At 38.2% G+C, this 25,186-nt stretch overlaps 1 protein-coding gene across 5 annotated transcripts in view; it reads right to left on the reverse strand.

The window, feature by feature from the left end:
- MYO1E (myosin IE) overlaps positions 1-25,186 on the reverse strand; it is a 79,339-nt gene that overhangs the window by 13,044 nt on the left and 41,109 nt on the right. For all 5 annotated transcript variants that reach the window (XM_085515647.1, XM_085515645.1, XM_015872388.3 and 2 more), the window contains 14 exons: positions 24,294-24,383; positions 23,256-23,387; positions 22,045-22,179; positions 20,840-20,972; positions 17,318-17,514; positions 16,239-16,319; positions 15,814-15,900; positions 14,575-14,661; positions 13,284-13,451; positions 12,465-12,550; positions 11,791-11,872; positions 10,524-10,630; positions 6,757-6,855; positions 2,983-3,127 (listed from right to left, as the gene is read on the reverse strand). In XM_085515647.1, coding sequence (XP_085371773.1) covers positions 2,983-3,127; positions 6,757-6,855; positions 10,524-10,630; positions 11,791-11,872; positions 12,465-12,550; positions 13,284-13,451; positions 14,575-14,661; positions 15,814-15,900; positions 16,239-16,319; positions 17,318-17,514; positions 20,840-20,972; positions 22,045-22,179; positions 23,256-23,387; positions 24,294-24,383 — 1,629 coding nt within the window. The remainder of the gene's footprint in view (positions 1-2,982; positions 3,128-6,756; positions 6,856-10,523; positions 10,631-11,790; positions 11,873-12,464; positions 12,551-13,283; positions 13,452-14,574; positions 14,662-15,813; positions 15,901-16,238; positions 16,320-17,317; positions 17,515-20,839; positions 20,973-22,044; positions 22,180-23,255; positions 23,388-24,293; positions 24,384-25,186) is intronic.

Genomic DNA, 25,186 nt, shown 5'->3' on the forward strand with positions numbered 1-25,186 from the left:
AGCACTGATGTTTGTAGGCTGGCTGTGGAATATATAATTATGATCATACATGAACACTTCAACTTCCAGAGTCGGGCCAGAGAAGAAGACAACCTTCCTCTGGTAACATGATAATGCCAGGCCCCACACCAGTCTGAAGACCCTGAAACACACCACCAACCTTGGCTCAATTATCCTGCTGCACCCACTGTACAGTGCAGATCTGGTGTCTTTTGACTGCCAGCTGCTTGGGACAATGAAAGGTGGGCTGCATGAGCAGCATCTTCCTAGCAATCAAAAAAGCACAGGTAGTGGTGATGACTATGTTGAAGAAGAGTGCTTTGTAGCTGAGAATTTGCTCTATCAAATAGCGTTACTGTGTGCTCTTTGTATTTGCTATAGTTTCTGTGGAAATAAATAGGGGACGTTACTTTTGGAGCTACATGCAGGCATATCAAGGAGTGAACTTGGGCTTCAGAATCCTTTGCTTACCCTGCTGCTAAATCATGCTAATCTAGAAAAAACGTTGTTCATGCTGATCTTAAAAAGGAAACTTGATCTTGTGCAAACTATTTCTGCAGGGCCTTGCTTGTTTTTGCACAAAGTTATTTATTCAGGTGTTTGATGGAAATGTAAATAATGAAGCCTCATTTCTGCCACCCATAAAACCTTATTTTACAGCTGGAAAATCTCCATTTACAGATACTTAAAAAAATAACTTCACAAACACACAAGCCCTGGATAGTGTTTCCATAGAGAGGCATAACTGCTCCTGATGCAAAAAGTTCTTAAGTCTGAGCCATGGCATGATCAAGCCTTGTCTAATTCAGCTTAACTCTGAACGTGTAATTTATTTCTCTAACAATATTGCTAGTTGCAAAACATCAGTGCAGAACAGCCTGTCACATGGAGTTCAATGTCAGAGTCTCAATTAAGGAAGTTTCACAAAAACATCAAGTTAACAGGATTCAGTAAAACGTGCACTACAGAATACTGAAGTAAAATTTCTTTCCTTACATATTTTATATATGTATACACATATATATACACACACACATAAAACAGCCCCCTTCCCCTTACACCGCTGAGCAAACCAAGTTTTTTTCCTCTAGGTGCTTTCTTTCTGATGGAAGGCATTTACTATTTCAAAAGTGCTATGACACCAGTCAATGTTTTAGTAACATGGGAGATTTCTCTTTGACACTAAAAGATCTAAATTAAGCTTTAGAATAATTACTTCACATTTTTCAACTTAAAATGAAAAAGGCCATAACTATTCCTAGTATTCTTAATTAAATCTGCTATTAAGTAGAGGATGGGTACCAGCAAACATTTTAAGCCCTTTCTCTGGAGAGGAGGGGGGAAATAAAAAAAGCAAAATAAAACAAACAGGAATAAGTCCCAGCCCATTTGCGAAAATAAGGCTGCTGAAAATCTGTGCTCTTGTAATTGGGAATATACCAAAGCTCAGGGCCTCCTCAGCAGTCAGGGAAGTTATTTCCTTTTAGCTTATTTCATAATAGTTAAAAACTGGATTGATTTTTGCATAAGAGTAAGATTAAGAAAACAGCCATTATACAAATTATTTTGTTATGGATATGAATAATTTCATGGTGAAAACAGTAAAATCAGATTTGCTGCAGTGTAAAATAACCAACTGGAAGATGCTGTTTAAGTTGCTGATTCTGTTATCCTGTCCTTACGAGCAGCTCAGTAAGACAAAGAGCTTCTTCACCAGAAATATGAACTTGCCACCACCCTGTCATAAACCTGAGGTGATCAGCAAAGGACTACATGTCCCAGAGGCTGCCACAAGACGAGGCATCAAAGACACATCCACTCATGTCCAAGGTCATAACAAGGCACATGTAAGCCAAAATTCTCTGAAATCTTAGGAAATAAATCATGACCTGTGCTATGCTGGAAGGCAAACAGAGCTCACTGTTACCAACTCTCTGCAGTTGGTAACTAAGGTGCATTGATTGCAGTGACTAACTAGGATTAATCCTATATTAGAATTTCCTGTTTGGCCAACAAGCATCCAAGCACCCTACACCACATACTTTATTATTGTAAATATGTCTTTCTCAAATGACAGGGATGTTAAAGCACTGCTTTTCCTAAACAACTGAGACTATCTTTCTGACTCTATTCGTGGTAGAATTAATTTTGGTTATGACTCTGAGGAAGTGTTATTTTCCCACTGGGATATTGCTGTGCGATTGGGTAGAGAAGTATTGGCAAAGAAGCATTTATCTAAAGGAAAATGATAGAAATAGAAGCGTTCTGCTTTTATTTTGATGTGTAATTTAAGGCAATGTACTAAGAACCCACCTGACAACCAGAAGGTATTTTACTAAGCAAGCCTGATTGCTTCTGATAGATGAGGAATGCATGATGGTAAATAAAGCATACTTTCCTTCCTTGACAACTTTCCTGAATAATTAAATAACAAAACTGTTCCAATGTTTTGTGCAGTTGAGCAGCCACAGGATAAAAGCAGCCTTAATACGCCTACCTAATGTTTCTGAATGGGATCTCTAGTTAGCTATTCTTCAACACTGCTTTACTCATATATTTGGGAGCTTTTCTTTTCAGTAGTAGCTCTTATCCTTTGAAAAAGACCTGTTTGCTTGGGCAAACAGCCACACGTGTGTTCTCACGCCATATTCCTTCACGTGACAGATTCTGATGGAATGTCACCATGTGCAACCTGACACCAAAGCATCTTTATGTGTTCCATCTCTTCCTCCTGATGTATTTAATGTTCCTTATGTAAGTGTCAAATTGATATATAAGGATGTACTGCACCCATCGCAGAAGTGAGATTATAATGTCTACTGTACCCACCTCCTCAAAGCATCTGTAACAGCCCTGCCCAGGATGACTTACATTCTGATGCTCCTCCCATCCTAGCAGATAAGCTGTGCATCACTGAAGCAGGAAGGTCATCTATTTTAGCAAAAGCCTCATATTTATAGACTTGTGTCCTGCCACACTTACAGACTCTGGAGCTTTGATGAAGACTTTGGATTTCCCAAGTTGGTATTGATCAGGATCCATATTGACTGATTGAAGTAGGTGGAGAACTCCTTGCTTCTCATCTCCTTTCCAGGAAGGCCAAGTTGCTTTGGTCAGGATGGCATACCTTAACCCCCAAGGAGAAGAAAACATTAAAGTCTGACATCAAACTTCAGCGGAATACCACTGACTCTTAGTCAGATCACACTGGGTACGTGTTTGCCCCCTTGGCAGGATTTACAGAAGCTCAGAGTGCAGGAAGAAGCAATACTGTGTTATTTGCTTAGTAAGACCAAACAGCTGCAATGAGAAGGGCAAATGTCCAGGAATCGCCCATTTCCAGATCCTAAGATACTATTTGGTAACTGTAGTGGTTAATTACAGAAAGTTTTGTTCTAATCCAGGGCAAGGTTATTTACCAGCAATGATTATGGTGCAGGTTAAATACTTCCTTATCCTTGGTACACTAGACTCCTTCCCAAGCAGATGACCAACTTCCCCCTTAAGCTCTTCTGTCTTCCTTACTCTTTACAAAGGCTTTCTGTGTCTCTAAGCAAGTAGACAGGCTCATTCTCCTAACCCACCTGTTCATAACAGCTGGTCTGCATGTAGCAAGGAGGCATTCTTGGCCTTAACCCATAAAGCCTTTGGCTGAGCATCTGCTACAGGAGGGAAGATCCTGTGATGTTGGTGCTATCTGGAGGGAACGCTGAGATGAGCTGACCATAAAAAAGAGCTATGGAATGAGGTGGGGAAGTGCTGTAATACCACGCATTTGATAAGCGAGTAGCCTTCTATCTCGTGATACTTTCTTTAAGCCTTAGAAACGAGGGAGTTGCCAGGTTACAGCTCCTTCTGAACTGCCCACTTTTTCATGCTTAACTTGCTCTTTCGGAACTGACAGATTTCTTGTTATCCTGCACACTGAGAAGAGCTGATGGGCTTTAGCTGCATCGACATGCCTGGGGATAACTAACTTCTCTAGCAGTAGCTATTTAAACTCCTCTGGCAGAGACTGGAGAACACCTAGGGGTGTTCTAGCAAATTTTCCCCCGCAGATCTTCTGTTCTTTAACCTTGACTCTTTTTTTCAGATTGCAGTAAGAGTATTTGAGTCATACAGACTAAATCATGCTAATTAGTGCAACTGTTCGATTATGTAAGTAAGTGATAGAGTATGGAGTTCAGTTTGTTGTCATTCTCAGGTAGAAAGATGTAGGCAGCTTCTAATAAGATGTTCAGAAAAATCACAGAAGGAGTTGTAAGAAAATTAATTCAGGAAATGTTCATTTCTCATTCTTACCATACCTAAAATGTTATCGAGCCACAACCAAGAAGTACTGTCATGCAACTTAAACAGCAATACCACATAAAGACAGAGCCCTACAGCAACTGCTAAAAAGGGACATACCACAAAAATAATTCAAAAAACCCACTGAATGCCATGTACATGAAAAGAAAAGGTTAACATGTATAGTTCAGTAGTCTAGACTCATGTTATCTTGTTCAACTCTATCAGTTATCAAATGCTCAGATACCAGCAGGATGGTGTAACAGAAGTAGCTCTTACGACATCTTAAATATAGATGTACATGACACACAATCTGTTTACAGATCATGCAAGTTATTTTTCAGTATTTATGGGATAGAGAGATGCACGGTGGTAAGTAGGAGTTGTATATAAACTAACTCCCAGCTTATTTAAGGGACTCTTCTGCAGGTTCATTGTGTGTCTCCAACAATACAGTTGTACAACCAAGTCTGAATATGAAAGAGCTTCAGTTAAAAAAGGCAATCAAAATTGTGCAAAGTTGATGCTACATTTCATCATGCTGTAAATTCTTTCCTATCTTCTGAGCTCTGAAGGAGGGCATTGGGAAAAGACTGAAGTCTTTTATTGCTTAAGTAAAGTTAATGAAGACAAACTTCATATAACTGATGGTTATGACAAGTCTATAGGGCAGAAAAAAGAGCATAATATGCACCCATTAAGCATAAGCTCCAGAATTTAACATTTCATCTGCATCAATCCTATCATTGTCCATAGCTGTTTAGGAATGAATAGCATGCTTCTGCAAGTTACTTTTGCCTCCTTCCCTTTAAATGGCTCACACTGATACCCATTATCTAAGTCTGTCAAATTTACATGTAATCTAAGTTTATGGGGGCTTTCAGCATACTGTGTACTTAAAATGCTTCTAAAACAATTCCAAAGTCACGATCACTGAAAACAATTATTATAAATTCACAGTAGGCAGTTAATTCTACTTCTAAATACAGGACTATGGAGTTCAGCTTTCAGACTGGTTATGCTCTGAAACACACAAGCCTTTTCAGTGCCTTTGGCTTTTTGCATGCAAACATAAATCTCACACATAAGTCTACTCAGTCCTGAAATCTCCACTTACATTGAGCTGCCAATGAGCCCCCAATGAAAACAAGTGCACAAACATGCATTTCCTGACCATCCCATGCCCCAGCCCACTTCTACTCACACTGACCCATGGTGTCAGAAAAGAGTTTGTTCTCTGGATGTTAGGGAACTGTAAATTGAAAGGTGGCAGGAAAGGTTTTACTTGTAACAAAATGTAAAATTTAACAACACTGATTTGAAACAAACAAATTCCACAGAGAATGGTTTCAGCTCATTGTGGATCTCTGCATGTGAAGTGTAGTGATCTGTTCACCCTCCAGAAGCACCACGTGTCTTTCCTCTGTGCAGACCTTTCTAGGCTTGCACAGATCTCACGATCAGTTTTCAACAGTCGCTAGGCCAGACTACAACCCTAATATTCATTATTAATCTGTTGTTCTTTCTTTGTAGTAACCTTCGTGTAAGGTTCTGTCATCTGAAGCACCTTCACATTTAATGACTGGGCTTGAAGATAGTGGGAAAAAAATGATTAAAAATTATCCCATGATTAAAATGGAGTCCATACCTTAAGGTATTTTAGGACTGTTTATTACTAGACAATTAGAGCCCTCTGTATTGTTATAAAGTACACAAAGTACCACCAGTGGCTTTGTTCTGTGCCACCTGCTGAATCATCCTGCATGCCTTGGAACAACTGATCGGGCTTTTTTATTTTCTATTTGAAAATAGATTTGATTTCCAACAAAAGCTGAATTGTCATATAACATCCTGGTCTGAGCATTATTTAGGTGCATGTCTCAACTTTCTATAATAAAAAAAGAGACTGAACATCACCTAAATATGGAAATCGCTTCCATTTAATAGGATTCAGTAGCTGGTGAAGGTAGTTAATCCATTTCAACAGCTGGTGCTAAGACACTGAAATGAGGATTTATCTCATTGCTTTCATTCTGTGAGCAGCTGCAGCATTTGGTTGTTACCATTCCCAGCTGTTTAAACACCAGCAATTTAAGCTAATAGGTTACTCTATTCACTGAAACTGTTGAATGATGAGCATATTTCTTTGCCTATCCTCTGCCACCGCGAAGGAGCAGCTGGAGAGCGACAGTAACATTTTAAACACAACTTGGTACCCAGACCCTTGGATTCCACAACCACAGGGCTCCCAACTCTCCAAGAAGAACTGAGGCCTTCAGCACGTTTAGTGGTAAGAGGAAGGATTTTAAAGACACAAGGAGTCAAAACCTCTGCACAGCCCAGACCTTTAACAAGGGAAATAATAACAAGAAAAAGTGGGAAATGAGAAGCTTTCAGAACTCACAACTTTTCTTTCTTCATGATGCAAACAAGTGCTCGGTAATACTTCAAATTAGTATCACTTACCTCTGCAAAAACTTCTTGAAAACCCTCCTGTAGGCATAGCCAGCTCTTCTTACGCGAATATTTTCTTTCAGACCTAAATATTCCACTTGATGTTTTACCCTGTGGACAAAAACAAAGCAAGATTTGTAATCAATTTTATTTCAGCATATTTGTGGATCAAAGTATTCTTATTAAAATCCTGCCTGTAACTCCAAAATTAATGCATAGGTACATGAGATCTATTTATTCTTGCACACTGCGTGGCAAAACCACATTACTGAAATATACAGCAACTTGCCTTAGCGTTCTTTTTGGTACTCCTATCTCCCAGGTAATTTACGTACAAATTTCTTCACTAATGTCCATATAAGACCAAGTAATTACCTCCACAATTACACAGCTGGTATTCAAGGCAATGGGAAATTATGATTTTTAATGTAGCTTTTATGTATGTTTCACATGCCCCAAACAGGGACAGCTGCTCACAGCTCAATTTTGGCTATTCTGGAGAAGGAGCACATCTGAGGACTGGAGAAAGCCCCAGATGCCAAACTTGTACCACACAAAGAATCAGATGCAAGAAATTCTGAACAATGTATTAATGACAAGCTAGCACTGTAGCAGACCATTCCATGTTGCAAAGGGAGGGTTCAAGGATAGGCACGAGACTTGCAGGAGTTCCTGGTAAGCCTGCTCATGGATGCTTCAATCTGAAACAAACACTGAGCTGGTACAAGTCCACTGAAAGTGTTAATGGCTGTGGAGAGGCTGCTGTGCACACAAACTGAAACACGGTCATCCCCAGACCATTACAGCTCCCTCCTGCTAAATCCTTTCTTTAGGACTCTAAAACAGGGAACAAGCATTTCCCCATAAATCTTGAGGCCGAAAAGCAGCTAAAGAACTTCCTTTTGGCACCTTTTCCTCTTTCTGGAGCTGTGGAACATATTTTCTCTTCCTTCTTCCATATCCTCCTAGCCTACTTTTTAATGCATGGAAATTTCATTTGAAGAATTTCACTCAACTTTGCTAACAGCGTGCAACTCTTGCTGTCTTCCTTTGCATTTCCTTAATTACCTCTTCTAAGTCACACGGCTGGAAGAGGCAACGTCAGCTTTTCATTCTGAGTTTGAAATGCTGCGTTCAGGGGCTCCACCACCCTCAGTTTTGCGGCAGTGTTTTTGTTTTTCCACCTGGGGCAAATTCTGGGAGCTTCACTTATCAGTTACAAATAGGAGCTGTTATGAGCTTAGTCCTGTACATTTAATGGTATAGAACAGAGAATAACATGGAAATATAACAGAGAATTCACATATAATTTCATTTTTTTAAAAGTGAGTCTGTAAGGAAACACGTCATCTTAATCCAGTTTTAATTACCGCTTCTCTGTTTACAGGAGATATTTCCAGCCTTGCAAACCCTCTGGGTTAATTCCATGTTATTTCTCCAGCTATTCTGAAATGCTGAATTTCAATATAATGTGCACAGCCTGGTGATTTTTCTGTTTTTTGGTAGATAAATTCTTTTCACATGACTCGGTAGAAAGGGAAAAACATTCTGAAGTCCCACACCACAACTGACAAAAACCCTTTGGTTATTTCTTACTTTAAGGAGCACTGATCAGAATTATTTAACGAGATGCCGCTCTTTTATCTGATAACAAAAATGTCGCACATCTTAATCTTGCCATGTTCAAGGAACGAAGTATGTTTTGTACCCACTCCAAGAATCCTGGTACAGTAACAGTAGAAAATTTATGGACAAAAATACACTTTCCTGTTTATAGCTTTTCCCTCCTATTCACATCTGGAATAATGCACTGCACCAACACTATTACTCCCTTTTTCTTAGTGTCCTGCCAGTATCAGCATCCAGCAACAGAGAATTTGAGACATTTTTCTGTTTTTCCTTTTCTTTCTGAGAAAAGACGCACTGAAAATCTCCCTCCAGGCATCAGCCTTAAGCAGGTCAGGGTCTGGGAATTCAGCTAATGCAGCAATTTTGAATACAAGTCCAAGCGACTACGCCAGGAGCTGAACAAAAACACATTTCAAGGAACACCCCAATTTTCAGAGTAAGCCTGATATTGTACAAGGTTTAGATATTACACAAGGTCTATCTTATAGTGCAAAATATTCTGAAATTATTCAACAGTTGTAGAAAGCTGGAATGATGTGGCTTCTTTAAGCACAAGGATGGGCTTTGTGAAGCTTTTTCTCATTCACAAACACTTTCATTTCATTCACATTCATTAAATGATCGCAGAAGAAAACCAAAGCCACCAACCCAACACAGCAGAATACCCCATACACACATTCAGCTGTCATTTGTCTTTCTCACAGCAAAACTGTGAAAGTACAAAATTAAACAAGCTGAAGTTTGAGTCGAAATGTGCATATGCTTACATCTCTTTTCCTTGGATATGCCACTATTTGACGCGTGAATATTTGAGAAATGGCTTGAATAGGGACAGAGTGTTAGTATTTTCAAGTGGGGATTAAAAGTTACCATTATCCTAAGAACTGATTCCATTTTAGTTGAGTTTGATACCACACAATCCTTGTATTTAATGATTTTAGCATCAGTAGCTGCCGCTCTTACCAAATATCACCCCCATTATGTGGGGAAAAAACTGAAATCTTGCCTATTTTTACTCCAGAATGGGCTTCCTGAAAGCCGCCCTTTCGTCGGACTGGGTTTTTGTTTGTTTGTTTCACTGGTTTCCTAGCAACAATTTCCACAATAAAAGGCCTATTTTCCAATATGTAAATGATTGATTTTAACGGCCCTCCAATGTACACGTTTTTTACTCCACTACAAGTTTTAGGCATACTTTCACTTGAGTAACTTTTCTCCCAGTGTTAAAGTGGAATTACGCGGTGCACAGCAGAATTTTAATGGGTGGGAAGGGAAGAAAAACTTAAGAGAAAGGATCTACATTTACTGCCAAGACCTAAATGACACTTTCAAGGGGCAGCCATGATTGTGGCTTCTGTAAATGCTCTACATCTGCATGTAATTGTGCTGGTCTGTGTGCCAAATGGCAGGAAGTGAATTTCGGTGTGCTGTTGATGTGGTCAAGAATGTTCTTTATCAGACTTCACAAATTGTTTCACTCTGATTAAAAAAAGAACCCCACACTGCAAACATCAGCACTTTTACCACTACAAAAAGTACTTATGTATGATTAAAAATGTTTAGTAACGTACCCTACCTCGGTGTGAAATAGAAGAGCATCTCTTTTTAAACTAAAAAATAATACTAAAAAGTACCATATGCTTAAAGATGCCTTAAAGCAAATGCAATCAACCAAAGACTTAGACATGAATCCAGTGTCTGTATAATCACCTGAGATCAGTCTATCAATTTCTCTTTGAAGAGATAGATAACAGAACTTGAAATTCAGTAAGTAAAAAACAATAGCAAAAACTATATTATTTCATTTTATATAATATGCATACACATATATGCTATATATATAATATATGTGTCATGTTTTTTCTTTTTTTTTGTGTGTGTGTGATTTTTTTTGTTCATTTCATGAAAGTAAATTCAGACACCCTGCTGGATTTCTGCTACCCAATAAAAGCTGTTTTCAAAAGCATGAAGCAAAAGTCAGGATTAATTTAGAATAATTTAGATTTAGGAGAGATAATTTCTGAAGGCTTTTAGACTATCCAGTTCTATTTGTCTGTGTGTTATATGATTAAAAAACATGATTTTTTTTGCTTTGTTTTTTTCCTTGGACTCAGTGCTCGTTCCTATCACACACTCTTGCTTATTCATACCTGCTCTCCTCCCAGTCTCGAGGTTTCTTTGTTTCATTTGGTTTGATGCAGCGGATGTAGTGGGGTGTGCACTTCATGAGGGTGCCAACAAGATCATTTGCTTGTTTCTGTAAAATTGAAGGAAAAAATTATAGAAACAGAGGTGAACAAAGTAAATCCTCTGAGAGAGTTCTCAGGATATCAGCCCTGTGCTGATGATCCACGTGGCTTGGGTTCTTCTCCAGAAAGGCCGAAGTGTCTTGGGACAGTATGTAGCAGTAACAGAGCTGATCTTTTAGCATATGAAGGCTATCAACAGACAGTCACTTATTTTTGTGTAAGGTACGAGGGAGGAATTAAAAAAAAAAACCAACAACTCAGTCAATAGCAAAAGTATGCAAAAGTAAGGAAATCATTCCTTTTATTATTTTTATATTACTGGATAGTTTTCTCCTGTTCCACTAATCATTTTCCCCTATCATGTTATTCTTTCTATTTAAAACTAACGCACACTGGTCTCTATGAACATGTTTGTAAAAGATGGATAAACACATCCAATGAAAAGTCATCACCTTCCACCAGTCTCTCAGGAAAACATTAGCATTAAATAGAAGTCCCCATTATCTCCAGCTATGTAATACAATATATTTTATCTACTATACAAAAATACAGAGTGGTGAGTATGGGGAATGTGTCCAGTGGTTTAAACTGTAAGGCTGAAATACGAGGAAAGATGCTGAAAAAATACTGTTTGCAAAGTCTTCAAGTATGTTACACATAAATGTATGTTTTACAGCCAGCCTCAAAAAAAAACCACACACACACACAAAATCGATGCTTGCCTTCTAACACTCACTGCCTTATCCAGCCCACGTTATGGTCAATAGAAAGACTTCTGTTGACTTCAGTGGGTGTAGGATCAGGCCCTGCTGCATTTCTGCACTATAAAGAGCCCAGTTATCTGTAGTTAATTGTAGGACATCAAGTGGCCGAGTGAAGGGGCTCATTCATCACGCACATGCAAAGACTATCACCACTGCCATCAATTGCTCATTTTGAAAATTCTGCACCATAAAATGCAGCTGAACAAAAGGTTTAATGAGCAGCAATGCTGGGCAGAACATGATTCTAACAACTGAAACAATGCAATGCTTTGCAAACACAGCACTGCTATGTCTATCTTTAATAAACGTCTGGACAATAAAAACAAAGACTACCTTTCTTTTTATTTGGGGTATCGTTGCACAAACTGCCACATTCATATATGCACATACAAGAACAGCCATACCTTGATTTTACTGCCAGCGGTGGTGGGACGACCCTTCTTGTCTACTTGAAGATTTTCAGGAAACAGAGCCTTTATAAAAGGCCTAGAAAAGAATAAATAAAATAGTGTTGGTACAGAAAGACAATTCAGTGCAGAAATGGAGAAGAATATGATGTAAAAGCTGATAGCCGAGCAGAATATAAATAGCTTTTTATATTAATCCAGAGTGCTATCAAATCTATTTTAAGATCAGTATTTTCCATGAGCCTCATTCCTCACAGAGATCTCTATATTAGTGAGCTCTGGAAGACATGAGACACCAGTCTTCCAGACTCAAAGCGCTTCCTAAAAAGCCTCAATTAAAATACATAGCAGAAAAAAGTTACTTTATACGTTCAAAGAGTGTCTATTTTGTAATAATGCTGCATTAGTGACAGCTTTCTTCAAGGCAAAAAAATATTGATCTTATATATGATACCATTTGAGTCTGACATTTCAGCACCCTACTTACTCCGATTGGCAGGAAATGAAGACCAAGTGTAACAGAAGCTATACCGTTTTACTGTAGTGATGGTTCATTTCCATTTTTATGCGAATTAGCTCACAAGATGTGAAGTAGTAGAGATGTTAGGCCCTCTGCATCCATCTAAACTAGCACACATTATTCCTAGCTTAAGCAAATTTTGCTTACGTACAAATCACTGCTCTGCATGAGTTCAATCAAGTCCATGAAAAGAACATCCCGATTTCTCTCGCAGAATCCATCCATATCATAAGATACCTGGGCCAAGGTGGAAATTGATTGTTTGTGGTAAGTTGAGAACCCAATAATTACAGAAAAAAATATATCCTGTCCTCAACAGTAGCTGCTCTGAAATTTTGGCTATTTAAGTAGGTGGCTATATTTAAGTATTTGGCTATTAAGTATTTTAATCATACTATTTAAAGACAGTATAGCGATGAGTAAATCCTTGCATGTATTACTTGACTCTTTCACAACAAAGGAATTACATCCATAGATCTAAGCTAAAGAAAAAAGGACCTACAAACAAGTCAGTAGAATGCAATACAAGTGAATTTAATGCTGAAATTTATAGAAGAAAAATATTTTGCATAACAATGTACTGTTATTAAATATAATAGCAGGAAACAATGAGTAGAATGAGACATACATCCAAATTAAGACAGAACACTTCTAATTTGACTGGTATATCATCACTGAAGGATCGTTTTCAAATGCCTGGATGCTTAAAACTTACTGCTGTTATGCAAGGGGGCTTTTAAAGCACCATTTTATTATATTCATATGGTTGACAGCAGCAAGGCTCAGACAGCTCTCCTAAGTAAGGAATGTACATTAGAGCACAAGATCCCTGTGTTGTGAAAGGAAGACAATATCTCCTGAGATAATCTGACTATTTCAAATCAGAATAACTTGCTAGAGCTACTTCTTTCTCTTTGCTTTTTCTTTATAAGCACATTATGCAGAGTTCAGTGATGATTTTCCACATTACCTTTCCAGCATAATGATGAATGATAAATCCCTGATTCCAGCTGTTGAAATGTTCATGAGTCCCAATCTGCATCTGGAGTTTTTGAAGCAGTGTCTGGTCAGCTCCTTCTCCCACTGCGTGCATTGTAGCACAAACATCATCTAAAATGCTCATAATTCCTGGGGGATTCTAACACATTTGAGAAAAACAGAAATTGAGGGGGATGGAGGTGTTGAAAAAAGACTTTTTTCCCCAAGGTCCCCCCTAGAAGAATGTTATTTACTACAAAAACACAGCAGAAAAAAAAACAAAAAAAACCACCATGAGTCTGCAGAGTTCATAGTACGGATTAATTTGTCCACTGGCACACAAATAGTTTAAGGAGAGATGCAAGTCCATGTAAAGCCAGTGACAGAGTGGGAAAATGATGGGGAAAATAATGCCTGTAGTTTAAAATAAATAAATCAATTTTTAATTACTTTGCAAAGTACTCATTTTTCTTTTTTTTTCTTTTCTTTTTTTTTTCCACAAAAAAATAAAATAAAATAAAGCCGTGTTTGAAATAAATATTTCAACTCACACGCTGCAATGTGACAAACTTAGAGACAAACAAATCTAAGATTGTGACCGAGATCCAATTCTTTTCCTAGTTATCCTGATGCAGATAGAAGCCAGGTGAAATACGAAGTGCTTTAAAGTGCAAGGCAATGTGTTACGTGAATTATTATTAAGATTTATTGCCTTATATGAGAACTACCTGTATCCTAAAGAACACTTGGATAACAATGTTTGTTGTCAGAAGACAGAAAGGAATTTATGCTGCAGGATGTTCCCTGGAGCAAAGACACACACATTTCTTTTAGCTACAACAATTTCCAATGCTTCCTCTTCATTTCTATCTGCTTCATTTGCTACAGAACCTCAAAAGAAGCTGCTGCTGTTGCTTTCCCAAAGTGAAACACACACCCAAGAGACAGAGAGAGCTTTATCCAATACATACAGAAGAATACGTCATGAAATTCATAACAAATTTAGGTGGCTAAAGTTGTGATTTCCAAACAGGGAACTTTTTAGACGCATTTATCAATCATCCCATCTTGTGGTTCTCTTTTTGGCCACTATCTTAAAGAATATACATCTTAGATCTCCTGCAGGATCTTATAAAATATCTTATGCAAGACTTTATATATAGGCTTAGTATGACTCAGTTACTGAACAACAGTATTTGCTTTTTTCTTGACTGCAAAGCAGTTGCCGATATTTTACAGAAAAACCTTGCTCTGTTTTTTTTTCGTTTATGTCAAATACTTACCACTTTGTTCTCTATGAGGTCACACACTATTTTGTTGTTAAAGTAATCTATTGGCGTCCATCTAATTCCTTCTTGCACATATTCTTCCTGTTAAGTAAGAGGAAAGATGCAAATATTCCCTTGCCCAGTACACACCATCATTACAAACCCTACACTGCTTGTCTTTAGAGAGACCCGTCAACTCTGTTACTGGGTAGGAGCAGGAATGATACACATGATTAAATCCAGCTCTCTACCAACTAAGAGCTGACCTAAAATCCCTCTCTGTTCTCCACACTCTTGCTATTCATAGCTCTTGAGTAGTCACCAGAAAGAGCAGGACTATTTCTTCCTGTGCATTCACTGTCAAAGCATTTTGTGTATTGAAACAAAATGAGTTTGAGTCAGCATCCATATCCTAAACTATTTTAAAAGTCATGAAAATTGTTACAGTGTATCAAAGATCAGGTCTTCAAAACGCCACATTCAGAAATGGACATAAACAGTGGGAAAACTGTTTTTATTTCTGTACACTATTTACTGTAACCATACAGATATATAGAGATGGACTGAAAAAGAACATACTGAAATTTGACTAAATTAACCCACTTAGTTGCAGACGTAAGAGTGCAGCTCAGCACTGAGCAGGTAGGTCATTCATGTGCTCAACTGCACTGATCAGTCACATTAACACAATGGCAATTCTGTGTGCATTCTTGAAATCCTTGTCCTGAAGTTGGTGCCAGGCCCGAGCTCACACTATATGCAACACTGCCCCAGCTGTGCTGTCTGCCCTCCCATGCCGAAGCTCACATTCACATAAAGAGTGGTTTTACAGTGAGAGTTTGAGCAGAGAAATGCAAATATGTTCAGCAGTATTTGTGCATTTGGCTCAGTGATCTATTTCATACATATTAAAAAAAGGAGTGTGGAGGAAACTAAGTATTCCCATTTAACTCTGTGCCGTGTCCAATGAAAGCACAGGGATGGAATGAAGCTGCAGTTTTCCATTTCTGTGAGTGAGTCAGTATGCAGCAAGTCTAGGCAGTCATATGACTTCATTAGTACACTGTATAACGGACTCAGTCGGTTTACATTCTCAGGGTTAGCCAACAGCTAAGGTTTGGGTTGTTATTGTGTCTCTCTCTAGCTTACCAAGGCAAATTTTATTGTTAACAGATGATGAAACCTCACTTTTTCCACCAGCTGAGCAAATGACAGCCCGTTCTAGGACGGCAAAAATAATGAACGTCTGGTTACCTGTTCTGCCTTCAGCGTCAGCTCAATAAAAATCTGCTGCAGTTTTTCATTAACAAAGTTGATGCAGAACTGTTCAAATCCATTTTTCTATAGAAAAAGGAAACAACTGAAACTTAGAATCATGTAGCAACTCTTAGTTCTTATGTCAGCAATATTAGGAGAAGCTGTAAGGAAATGCTGCCAGAGCCAGATGGGTTCCTGATTTTACAGGCATGTAATCTCAGATCTTTTAAGACCAATGAGTTGATTTCTTTCCACTTCCATCAGTATTTCTTGATAACTAAGTGAGCCATGAGCAGAGAGAACTTAAAGCTGGCTTTTTTTTTTCCCTTTTACTCTGGCCGTAAGTTTGTCTTTCATGTTTTAGATTCTTTCCTCTATAAATAACAAAAACTGTTTCAGGTCAAATCAACTCAAACCCTTACCTGGAATATTTCAAAGCCATAAATATCAAGGACACCAATGTTGTATTCTTCATGGTCCTTCTCCATAGCTTTATTAATGGACTAAAAAAAAAAAACAAACAAAAAAATGTAAAAACAATGTGGATTTTATATATTTAAATTATATGCCAATATCCACACATCCTTATATAAAAATGATTTCTGCATAAATAACATTTGAATTGAATATATATATGTATATTATAGGGTATTCTACTTTCCTTTTTAATAAAGCATCATTAGTAGCTTGAGAATTAACAGCATACTGTCCTGTTTTCCAGTCAGTAAGCTTCCGGACTTTCTGCTTGTAAGCCTTTCTCCTTTGCAGCAATGGGCTCAGTTGAAGAAAAAAAAAACATTGAACAGAAAAACAGACCAGCTTTAAATCTGATAGTTGATGCATTTTGCAGATAGCAACATGAGTCTTTTTACCAATTATTCCACATAGCAGGAATTTCAGAGCTGTCACAATGAGGGAGGCTTGTGATACACTACCAGTACCACCAAGCAGCAGACTAGGCTTCATCTTGCTAACATCCGTAGCCAAAGGTAAGGTTTATCCCCCACCAATCCAGCTGCTAGAGTCACTTGGTCAGAGTACTCCAGCATGGAGAATGGAATTTGAGCATCTGCTCAAATGCCACAACATCAGGATGCTGCAGGAGGCTGGGATAGAATAGCAGGAGGCCAGTAACATAACCCACTAGTTCTGCCCATTTGAAAATGCTCAACTATACAGGAGAAAAGAGAGACCCCTATCAGAGAAGTATGGATGCTCACAGGAAGGAGATGCCAGAACAGGACAGCAGTGGGAAGAGACTGAACAAATTCAGTGCTGAAAGCACAGCTCATCTGCTTCAAAGAAACTGAAGCACCTGCCATAAGATTTGTCTCTTGTACGTGCGCTGTGGTCATGTTCCCTCTGCACTGCTCAGGGCTACCGCTAAGGTTTAGGCAAAGCAACATGCACATGCTGAAAAAAGAATGGACAAGAAGAGCTCTGCAAGATACAATCCCAGCGTACTTCTATCAGCACTTCAACAGAAGGAAATCCAACTTACATCCACCAAGTAGTCAAAAACGCGGGCATGAAGGGCCTTGGCCAGTGCATCCCTGGTGTAGCAAGCCTGTTCCACATTTAGTGTTACATTAATGGACTCAGATTTGCCTCCCCACTTGCTGTCCATCTGTCTGCTGGTCAGTTTTTCCTTTAGGCGGTCCTGGTTAATTCCCAGGAGGAAAGCAGGGAAAGCCAGAACTGCAAGAAAGATCAGAGTTGCTGGATTATGATTTACACACTGCACCAATGCAGAAGAAAAGAGAACAAAAGCGGTATCACTAGTAACAAACAGCAGTATTACACCTCATGAGGGCTTTGTGGCTCAAAAAAAAGAAAGGTATTTATGTCTCAGAAGTTCCCCTAAGCTCCCCAAGGAAATTTCCAGTTCTTTATATACATGAATTTTAATTAAGATAAGCAACTTCAAAGTAAAATAGTAAAAAAAAGTAAAATAGTCAGCTATTTCTGTACCTTCAGCCCTTCAAACATGTAAGCTGAGGCACTACCTCTGAACTGTGTGGTTAAAACAATCATAGAGACGGTACGTTTGGAGGTGGTGGAAAGAAAACACAGAGCTCACAATTATAATGAAATTGAAGCTAATGAAAATGGTTTGTAAGCCATGAAAGCTTTAAAATAGAATGAAGAAAACACTGCTGCTTTCTAAAATCTTTTCCCCTTCAACAACAGTAACAACAACAACAACAAAAACCTTCAATTCCCATGATCTTTATTTATTTTTCCTTTTTTTTAATGCCTTAACCTGAAGCTACTTCGCAAATTCTGGCTTCCCTTGCCAAAAAAAGCAAAGCAGATAAGCAGGTATCTGTGCATGAAGCAGCAACAAATCCAACGTTCTCTGTATCCTTAGCACATGGTGCAGGTGATACCTGCGGATGGAACAGCAAGAGAAACTGCTTGAAAGCATAGGGAAATAGCTCCCAAGGGCAGCTCTTGGAGGTAGAACTGCACCTCCACTAAACCACAATAATCCTCTAGTGATGTTTCTTCCATGTTCCTTTGCCTTTAGATCCACTCTGCTTGTGTATGGAGGACACAAAACAACCACTAAGGCAGCAGCCACTTGAGCCTTACACATCTGTAATAGAACAGCATGATGATTCTTTGAACCCTTTACTATTTTAATCCAAAACTGTTTCTTTCAATTGTAAATAACTGGCAGCTTTCTGAAATCTGATTTCTTACAATCAGCAAGGTGATTAAGTTTACCCCGAGGGGAGTAGGAATCAAGGGACTAATCAGAACTGAGTCGCCAGTCTCTGGTAACTCACTAAGAACATAACATGGTTAACCATCACATCTTTTGAAAGGGAAGAGACTGCAGGGTAGTGCCCAAATAGGCTCACATACACTGTAAAGATGATGGAATGAATATGTAGCCAATATTACTGTCAGGATTTATGAAGATGGTATAATGGTAAGATCCACCATGCATAGCTCCAAAAATCTTCCTTCACAGTGGTAATAATTCACAGGAAAGGAAGAACAACTGAACATGACTTGATACAGTTCATACTCATAACATGCCTGATTATTTTTCATTGTTAGGTCTAGAAATTACTTTGAAGTGGGATATGCAGATAATTGAAGAAACAATCCTCAAAGAGTAATCAGTGGTGTACAGTGGAATAGCTTCAATGTACTGTCTACACAGAAAAGCTGGAAATGATGAGGTTTGTTTCATCGGTTTTCAGGAAGTGTAAAATACATCTCTGAGTATGAACAAAGCATAAGGAGGGACAGTTTCAAATTGTTTTCCATATGCAGAGAAAACAAGTAGCTTTTAGCATGATTTGTAAGGAAGACAAATAATGAAAGATTATTTTTCCCAACCACAAATATAATCAAGCACTGTTACAGACAGAAATCACTGCCAGTTTTAAGGAAGTATTTGTTTAAATGTTGAGGACGGTCTCTGTACAGTTAAGTCTGACTCAGAGTAAGAGGTTTGGCTTCTTGAAGAACGTCCTTTGCATCAGTTTCCATGCAATTGGTTACATATATTATAACAAGAACTCCACCGAGAAGAATTCTTGAACTTCTGGTTATTTCAGACTGAAGTGCATATAAAACATGATTTGTCAGCAGCCTGGCTTTGTGTTCCATCTTTCCTGACTATAGAGGCTATATTTAGATGTAAACTCCTTTCTGTTTAGTTCACTAATACAAACAATAAAGCAGGGTGAGGATTAATCAACACAACTTTCCACTTCATAATGCAGAAACTGCCCTAGTCATTGTCACTTATTTGGCGGTTTCTTTAAGGTGTGGTGTATTTATTAGTAATTTCTGTATTCATTTATTGGCTATTTTTTTTTTTTCAATATTTCATTAACACACAACTTCTTATAGCAAGAGAAATCCTCTGTACATGGATTGACCATACCATTACATTCATGTTTAACAACCTGTAACATTTTCAGCCTTTTCCATGTGTTAGCTTTCGATGAAGGACACTTGGTATCTCCCTCTTTTCTGGCTACTAAAAGCCTCTAATTCACTGAGAGATGCAATACTGTGATTTAAATGGAGGCTGCCAGCACACTTGGAACTATAAGGCAAATTAAAAAACCTCTGATGTATAAAATGCCACAAAACGCTTCCCTTTCTATTTCTCCATTGATATTCTCCTAAATTAAGAAATCTTTAGTAATTTTTATTTCAAATCAGTCATTTTTATTTCTCAATTTGTTAAAATGACAAGCAGGAGAGCAATAACACAGTTGAGTGGGGAGCTGACAGCACAGGATAATTCATTCATATTTAATTTTCCTAAAAATAGAGTAACAGATGCAGCTTCCCCAAACACAAACCAATACGGATCATTCTGAAATAAGAGACCAAATATGTATCCATAAGCTACTGCAGATTTCTGCTTATTCACTGTGGGCTTAAATATCAAAATAGTATAAAATCAACATTAGATGCAAGGTAGAAATCACCACAAAATTGTTTCAAATAGCAGTTCTATTTATCTTTCAACATCTCGCTGTTGCCAGCCCAGCTGATATGAAACAGCAGCAAGAGCTGAGGGGTGCCAGGACAGCACACCGCATATAAGGAAATACTTACAAAGTAGCTGCATGTAAATTACAACGTATGGGATGAGAAATCAGAGACAAGGAAGATGTGTATTTTGATATATTTTCTGTGTGTGTGTACAGCTTCCTGAGTGCTGACTGTGCATCTGTTATGCTGGATACTCCACAGGTGGGCAGCTGCTTCCATGTGGGGATACGGTCTGACAAACCACGTAAGAAACAGGTTTTGTTTTTCATATTCAGTAGCTGGAAAAGGATTCTTAAATTCAAGATTGCACTCCTTTTAAATCAATAGTGTTGTAGTAGACAAACAGGGACCACTGTTGGTTTTGGAAAAATCTGAATTAGCAGCCTTGCAAAGAAATGATGCATTACATCTGGATAAGCAGCTCGGAACGGGAGTTCAGCTGGTGCCACCTGGGTTTCAGCCCATTCTTGTCACAGTTTCCAGAGGTACTTACACTCTTCACTCTCCACTGCTGCATAGTTGCCAACTTCTTTGAAGCTGATGTTTCCCAAGTGCAGTATTCCAGCCACAATCTGTAGCACCAACGTCTGTTCCTCTGCAAAGATCCCAATCACACTCATTGCATGCTGGGAAGAAAAGAATTTTTAAGCAAAGAATCTTTTCAATGACTCTCTCCATAAAAGTCCTTTTACATTTTTTACTTTAAAAATCCACGTTTTTGAAATGAATTCAAATCCTTAAGGCAATTAAATTTCATTATAGCCTGAAATTTCAAGGTGTACCAGATGTCCTACTTGAGCATTTCTCTTTTCTTCTTTTATAGCCATTAACTGCAGAAGCATCTACATGCACCACCTGCAGATGAGTTAGCTACACAAGAACTAAAGTTGCAGAACAAGCACCTGCCCTTGAACATCACACTGAAAACAATTTCATCGCAAAATGTGAAACAAAGTACAGTTTTGTTCCCTCTATACAGACGGTTTATCTGCTGATATTAATGACTGTAAAACTCAAAAGCAGCACAGTCTGTCTGGTTTAGGCTATTTCAGCCACTAACAAGAAAATGCCCAATTGCATCATTGGGTTCCGGAGTACACGACAATTTACAGGATGTCTTCTCAATGTAACTTTTTCCAAAATACCAAAGTAGTCAGAATCTAGAAGTAATTATTTCTTTTTGGAAGCATTTCAGTGTACTACAGATAGAAATAAGATGTCATATTAATATGCTTATTTTAAGTAGTAAATTTCTAGTAACAGGAGATCAGGAAAGTTGACACAACCGGCATAAAGAGCACACAGTGAAATGACAATCTCTGATTTAATTCCATGCCTCCTAAGACCCTTCAAGCCGCCTCTCAGTTGTGCTGTTTTAAACAGGAAGCAAAGCTCAGGTGCTATCAAGAATTAAGGTGAAACAGACTCTTCTTTTACGTTTTCTTGTAACAGAAGTTCCTCACCATTTTCACCTTCTCCAAACTGCAGATTCCTAACAGACTTGCTTTTCTGCACACAATCCAATAATCTGTACCATTATGAATAAGGACAAACAGAAAACAAACACTCTCTGCAAGTAAAATATCATTTATGTACGTTGCTTGCACGTGAATTTGTCATTCCCATACCAATGTCTCTGCTATGAATGGACGATGAAATGAACACCCACTGCTACACAAATCAGTGTCAAGAACTCACCAGTGTTTCTTGGAAATCAGATCTGTCATTGATGTCATCTACTTTGTAAGACCCAGAGAGACTGAGATAGTAATAGTAATCCATACTGGTAATGCCGAGACTGCTTTTTTGCTCAGAAGAAGCCCCTTCAATTAACTAGAAAATAAAAATCTCCACATTAGGCACTGGGTAAGAACTTTCAGCATAGATAAAGTTGGTCAGAAACTGGTGACTGAGCCTGAAATTACTGGAGAAGATAAGCATAATGCTGTGCCAGGCTAGTAACCTTATTCTTTCACAAGTTTGACCTGAAAGATCAGATGCTTATTTCCATTCACATAAATGGTTTAGTAAACATCTATCATCTTTACCACAAAGATAAGGCAAAGCTGCTTTTCCAGCCTTCAACATTTTACCTAAATCCTCATGAGCAACATGCTTGCTGAAAGACAGATGTGCGGCAGTGATAGGAAGGAATGAACTAATCTCCAAACAGAGTATTCAAACCCTGTGGTTTTCTAACTCTCTGCATCAAAAAGCCTTTCTCAGCCACAGAAGAAATTCAAAAGGGAACTGCAAATTGTTTATATACCTCAGAAAAGGAGAGTGCACAGCTCCTGGAGCAATTCTAGCTCCAACTCAGCTTTCCATCTTCAGAACAACACTTCAACTGTATGTGAAGCTGCATACAGCTGCTTACTTACATTGTGCTGCCTTTACTCTAGTTTTGTAGAGCTTGGTTAGCAGCACTTCAGCAGATAAAGAACTCTCACATCAAAGACCAGATAAGCTTTTTGGAACATAAAAACCTGGGACTGTTTGAAGGATTCAACAGATGTTCTCCTATACATCCCATAAAACATTATTAAATTTCTATTTCAGAGCTGTCTTACAGAATTCTAGAGGAGAAAATTATAATTGTATAGGTCTGTTTATAGAGAGAATTGTTGGAAAGTTCTTGTTTACCATTATATTCTATGGGACTTCTCCATAAGGGAGTTATCAGTCAATTTCCAAGCTGAGCATTTGAAGAACGTTCTTTAGATGAAATGCAGATAGGTCTGTGTTAAATGGTGCCTTAACATGCTACAAAGTTCTCCAGTGATATCCACATTACCTTTTTAAATGGACTTTCAATAACATCATTTTGTGGTCAATGACTTTTTAACCAAAAGGAAAAAACTGGTACAAGTTATTTTAAATAACTCATAAAAGAGCTGTAGATTTCTGACCTGGTAAAAAATGTGGAAGCTCCTCTCTCCAGGATTCCTCATTACAACTCGAGACTTTTCCAGCAGGAAGTTGGAGATTTTCCCTCCATCTGGCTCTCCACCTGGGCTAAACTGAATTTCAAAATATTTCCCCTGCAATAAATAATTAAAGCTGTTGAATAATCAGTAAATATTAAATCATGCACTACTTGTACTGCATCTCTAGGACCATCAGTACGATATTGATCTTTATGAATGCAGTGACTTAGCTGGCTCAAGAATTATGTAAGCTTAGATTTCTGAACTATCACATCCTTCTTCTTTCTTCATTCATACAGAGCTAGACTAGAGATAATAAGCCCCATGGTAATGCCAATGCAGAGATGAAACAAGGGGCTTCTTCCCACTGCTTAGATCCTTGCTTAGCATAGAGGAAGCCATAATGACCACCTATAATGGAAGTCAATTTAGCAGATTTATCACCAGTGGGAAAAGAGCGTTCTGCTTCAAAGCAAGGTAAAGCAATTATTTTTTCCTTTCAGCGATGCATTTATCGCATTAAAATTGACCTTGGAATAGGAACAAGTATCCAATTTGTAAAGCCTATGGTTAACTTTTATGCAGTGTAATCTACAGCAAGTTAGCTACTGAACTGTTACGCTCAATACTAACTTCCGTATCTTACAAGGACAGACAGAAAATTGTTGCTGCCTATTTTCTGTATGTAATAATGAAGTTGTTTCCCAAAGAACTCTAAGAATGGTTTCACTAATTAAAAATAAGCTTTTAAATTGTATTGCTGCACATGTTTCACTGACCTGGATCTTCTGTTACTGTTATTTGCTTACAGACCAAACATTTTATAACTTTTGACCAGCATGTACTGCAAGAGTAACAGATTTGCAATCAATGCAGAATGAAACAGAGGCCTATCAACATATACTGTATGTTTTAAAACACATTATCTTTAGTATACATGTCCTCAATTTATACTACTGGATAATGTGTTTGTAGCAGCACAGAAGTTGGAAAAATAATTTCTAATGGAGACAGACTCACAAATCTGCTCGAGTTGTTGTTCCGCACAGTTTTTGCATTCCCAAAGGCCTCCAGTAAAGGGTTGGACTGCAGAATTATATCTTTCACGTGCTAAACGTTTAGGAAAAAGAAGAAACAGAGATTAAAAAATATATACTTTTTTTTTTTTAGATTTTTTTTCTTCCTAAATTCATAGGAATTTTCCAGAAAACCATGATAATCTAAATTATTTATGAAAAAGCACAAAAGTGTGTGAGGAAAAACTCCTTTTGGATGGACGAGGTACAGAATCTTTTATCAGAGTTTTTACTTTCTTCTCTTTTGACAAAAATTTAACAAAATGCCTGAGGCTGCCAACAGCTGATCCTCCCATTCACTGCTGTGCAGAGCAGCACAGGTAGTAAATTGATTTGGGTTTGCTTTTTTTCTTGTTTTTAAATAATTTCCTTCCTCCACATAAGCACTTACATCTTTCGTGGGGTCTGAACTACAACCAATGAAGTCTGAGCAGCAAGAAATTAAGGATTCTGCAAGAGCTTGAGTCAACTGTCTGGGGGCCAGTGGTGCCACTACCCAGCTATCTGAGACAGCCATAAACAGTGTCTTACTTATTGCTTTTGTATTTGATTCTAGAAGTTGGAAGTATGGTCTAGCTGTTGGCTTCAAAAGAAACCTTATGTGTGCTTGGCCATGTAAAGAAGACTGAACTTTACTTCAAAAGTTCATGAATAGACAGCTCAGTTTTCAATAGAGTACAGAGCCAGGAGAGGGAAAAAAAAAAACAAAACACACCTACTAACAGGAGATTGTTCTATTCTGAAGGCTGAGAACAGCGATTAAAGTATCTTTCATACTCTCTAGCAGAGTGCCTACTGGCTGCCACTGCCTGCCATGGCAGACCTTCACTGTTCTGC

The sequence above is a fragment of the Coturnix japonica genome, chromosome 14 (assembly GCF_054131305.1).
Source record: "Coturnix japonica strain WE chromosome 14, WE-NBRP24, whole genome shotgun sequence".
Taxonomy (NCBI): domain Eukaryota; kingdom Metazoa; phylum Chordata; class Aves; order Galliformes; family Phasianidae; genus Coturnix; species Coturnix japonica.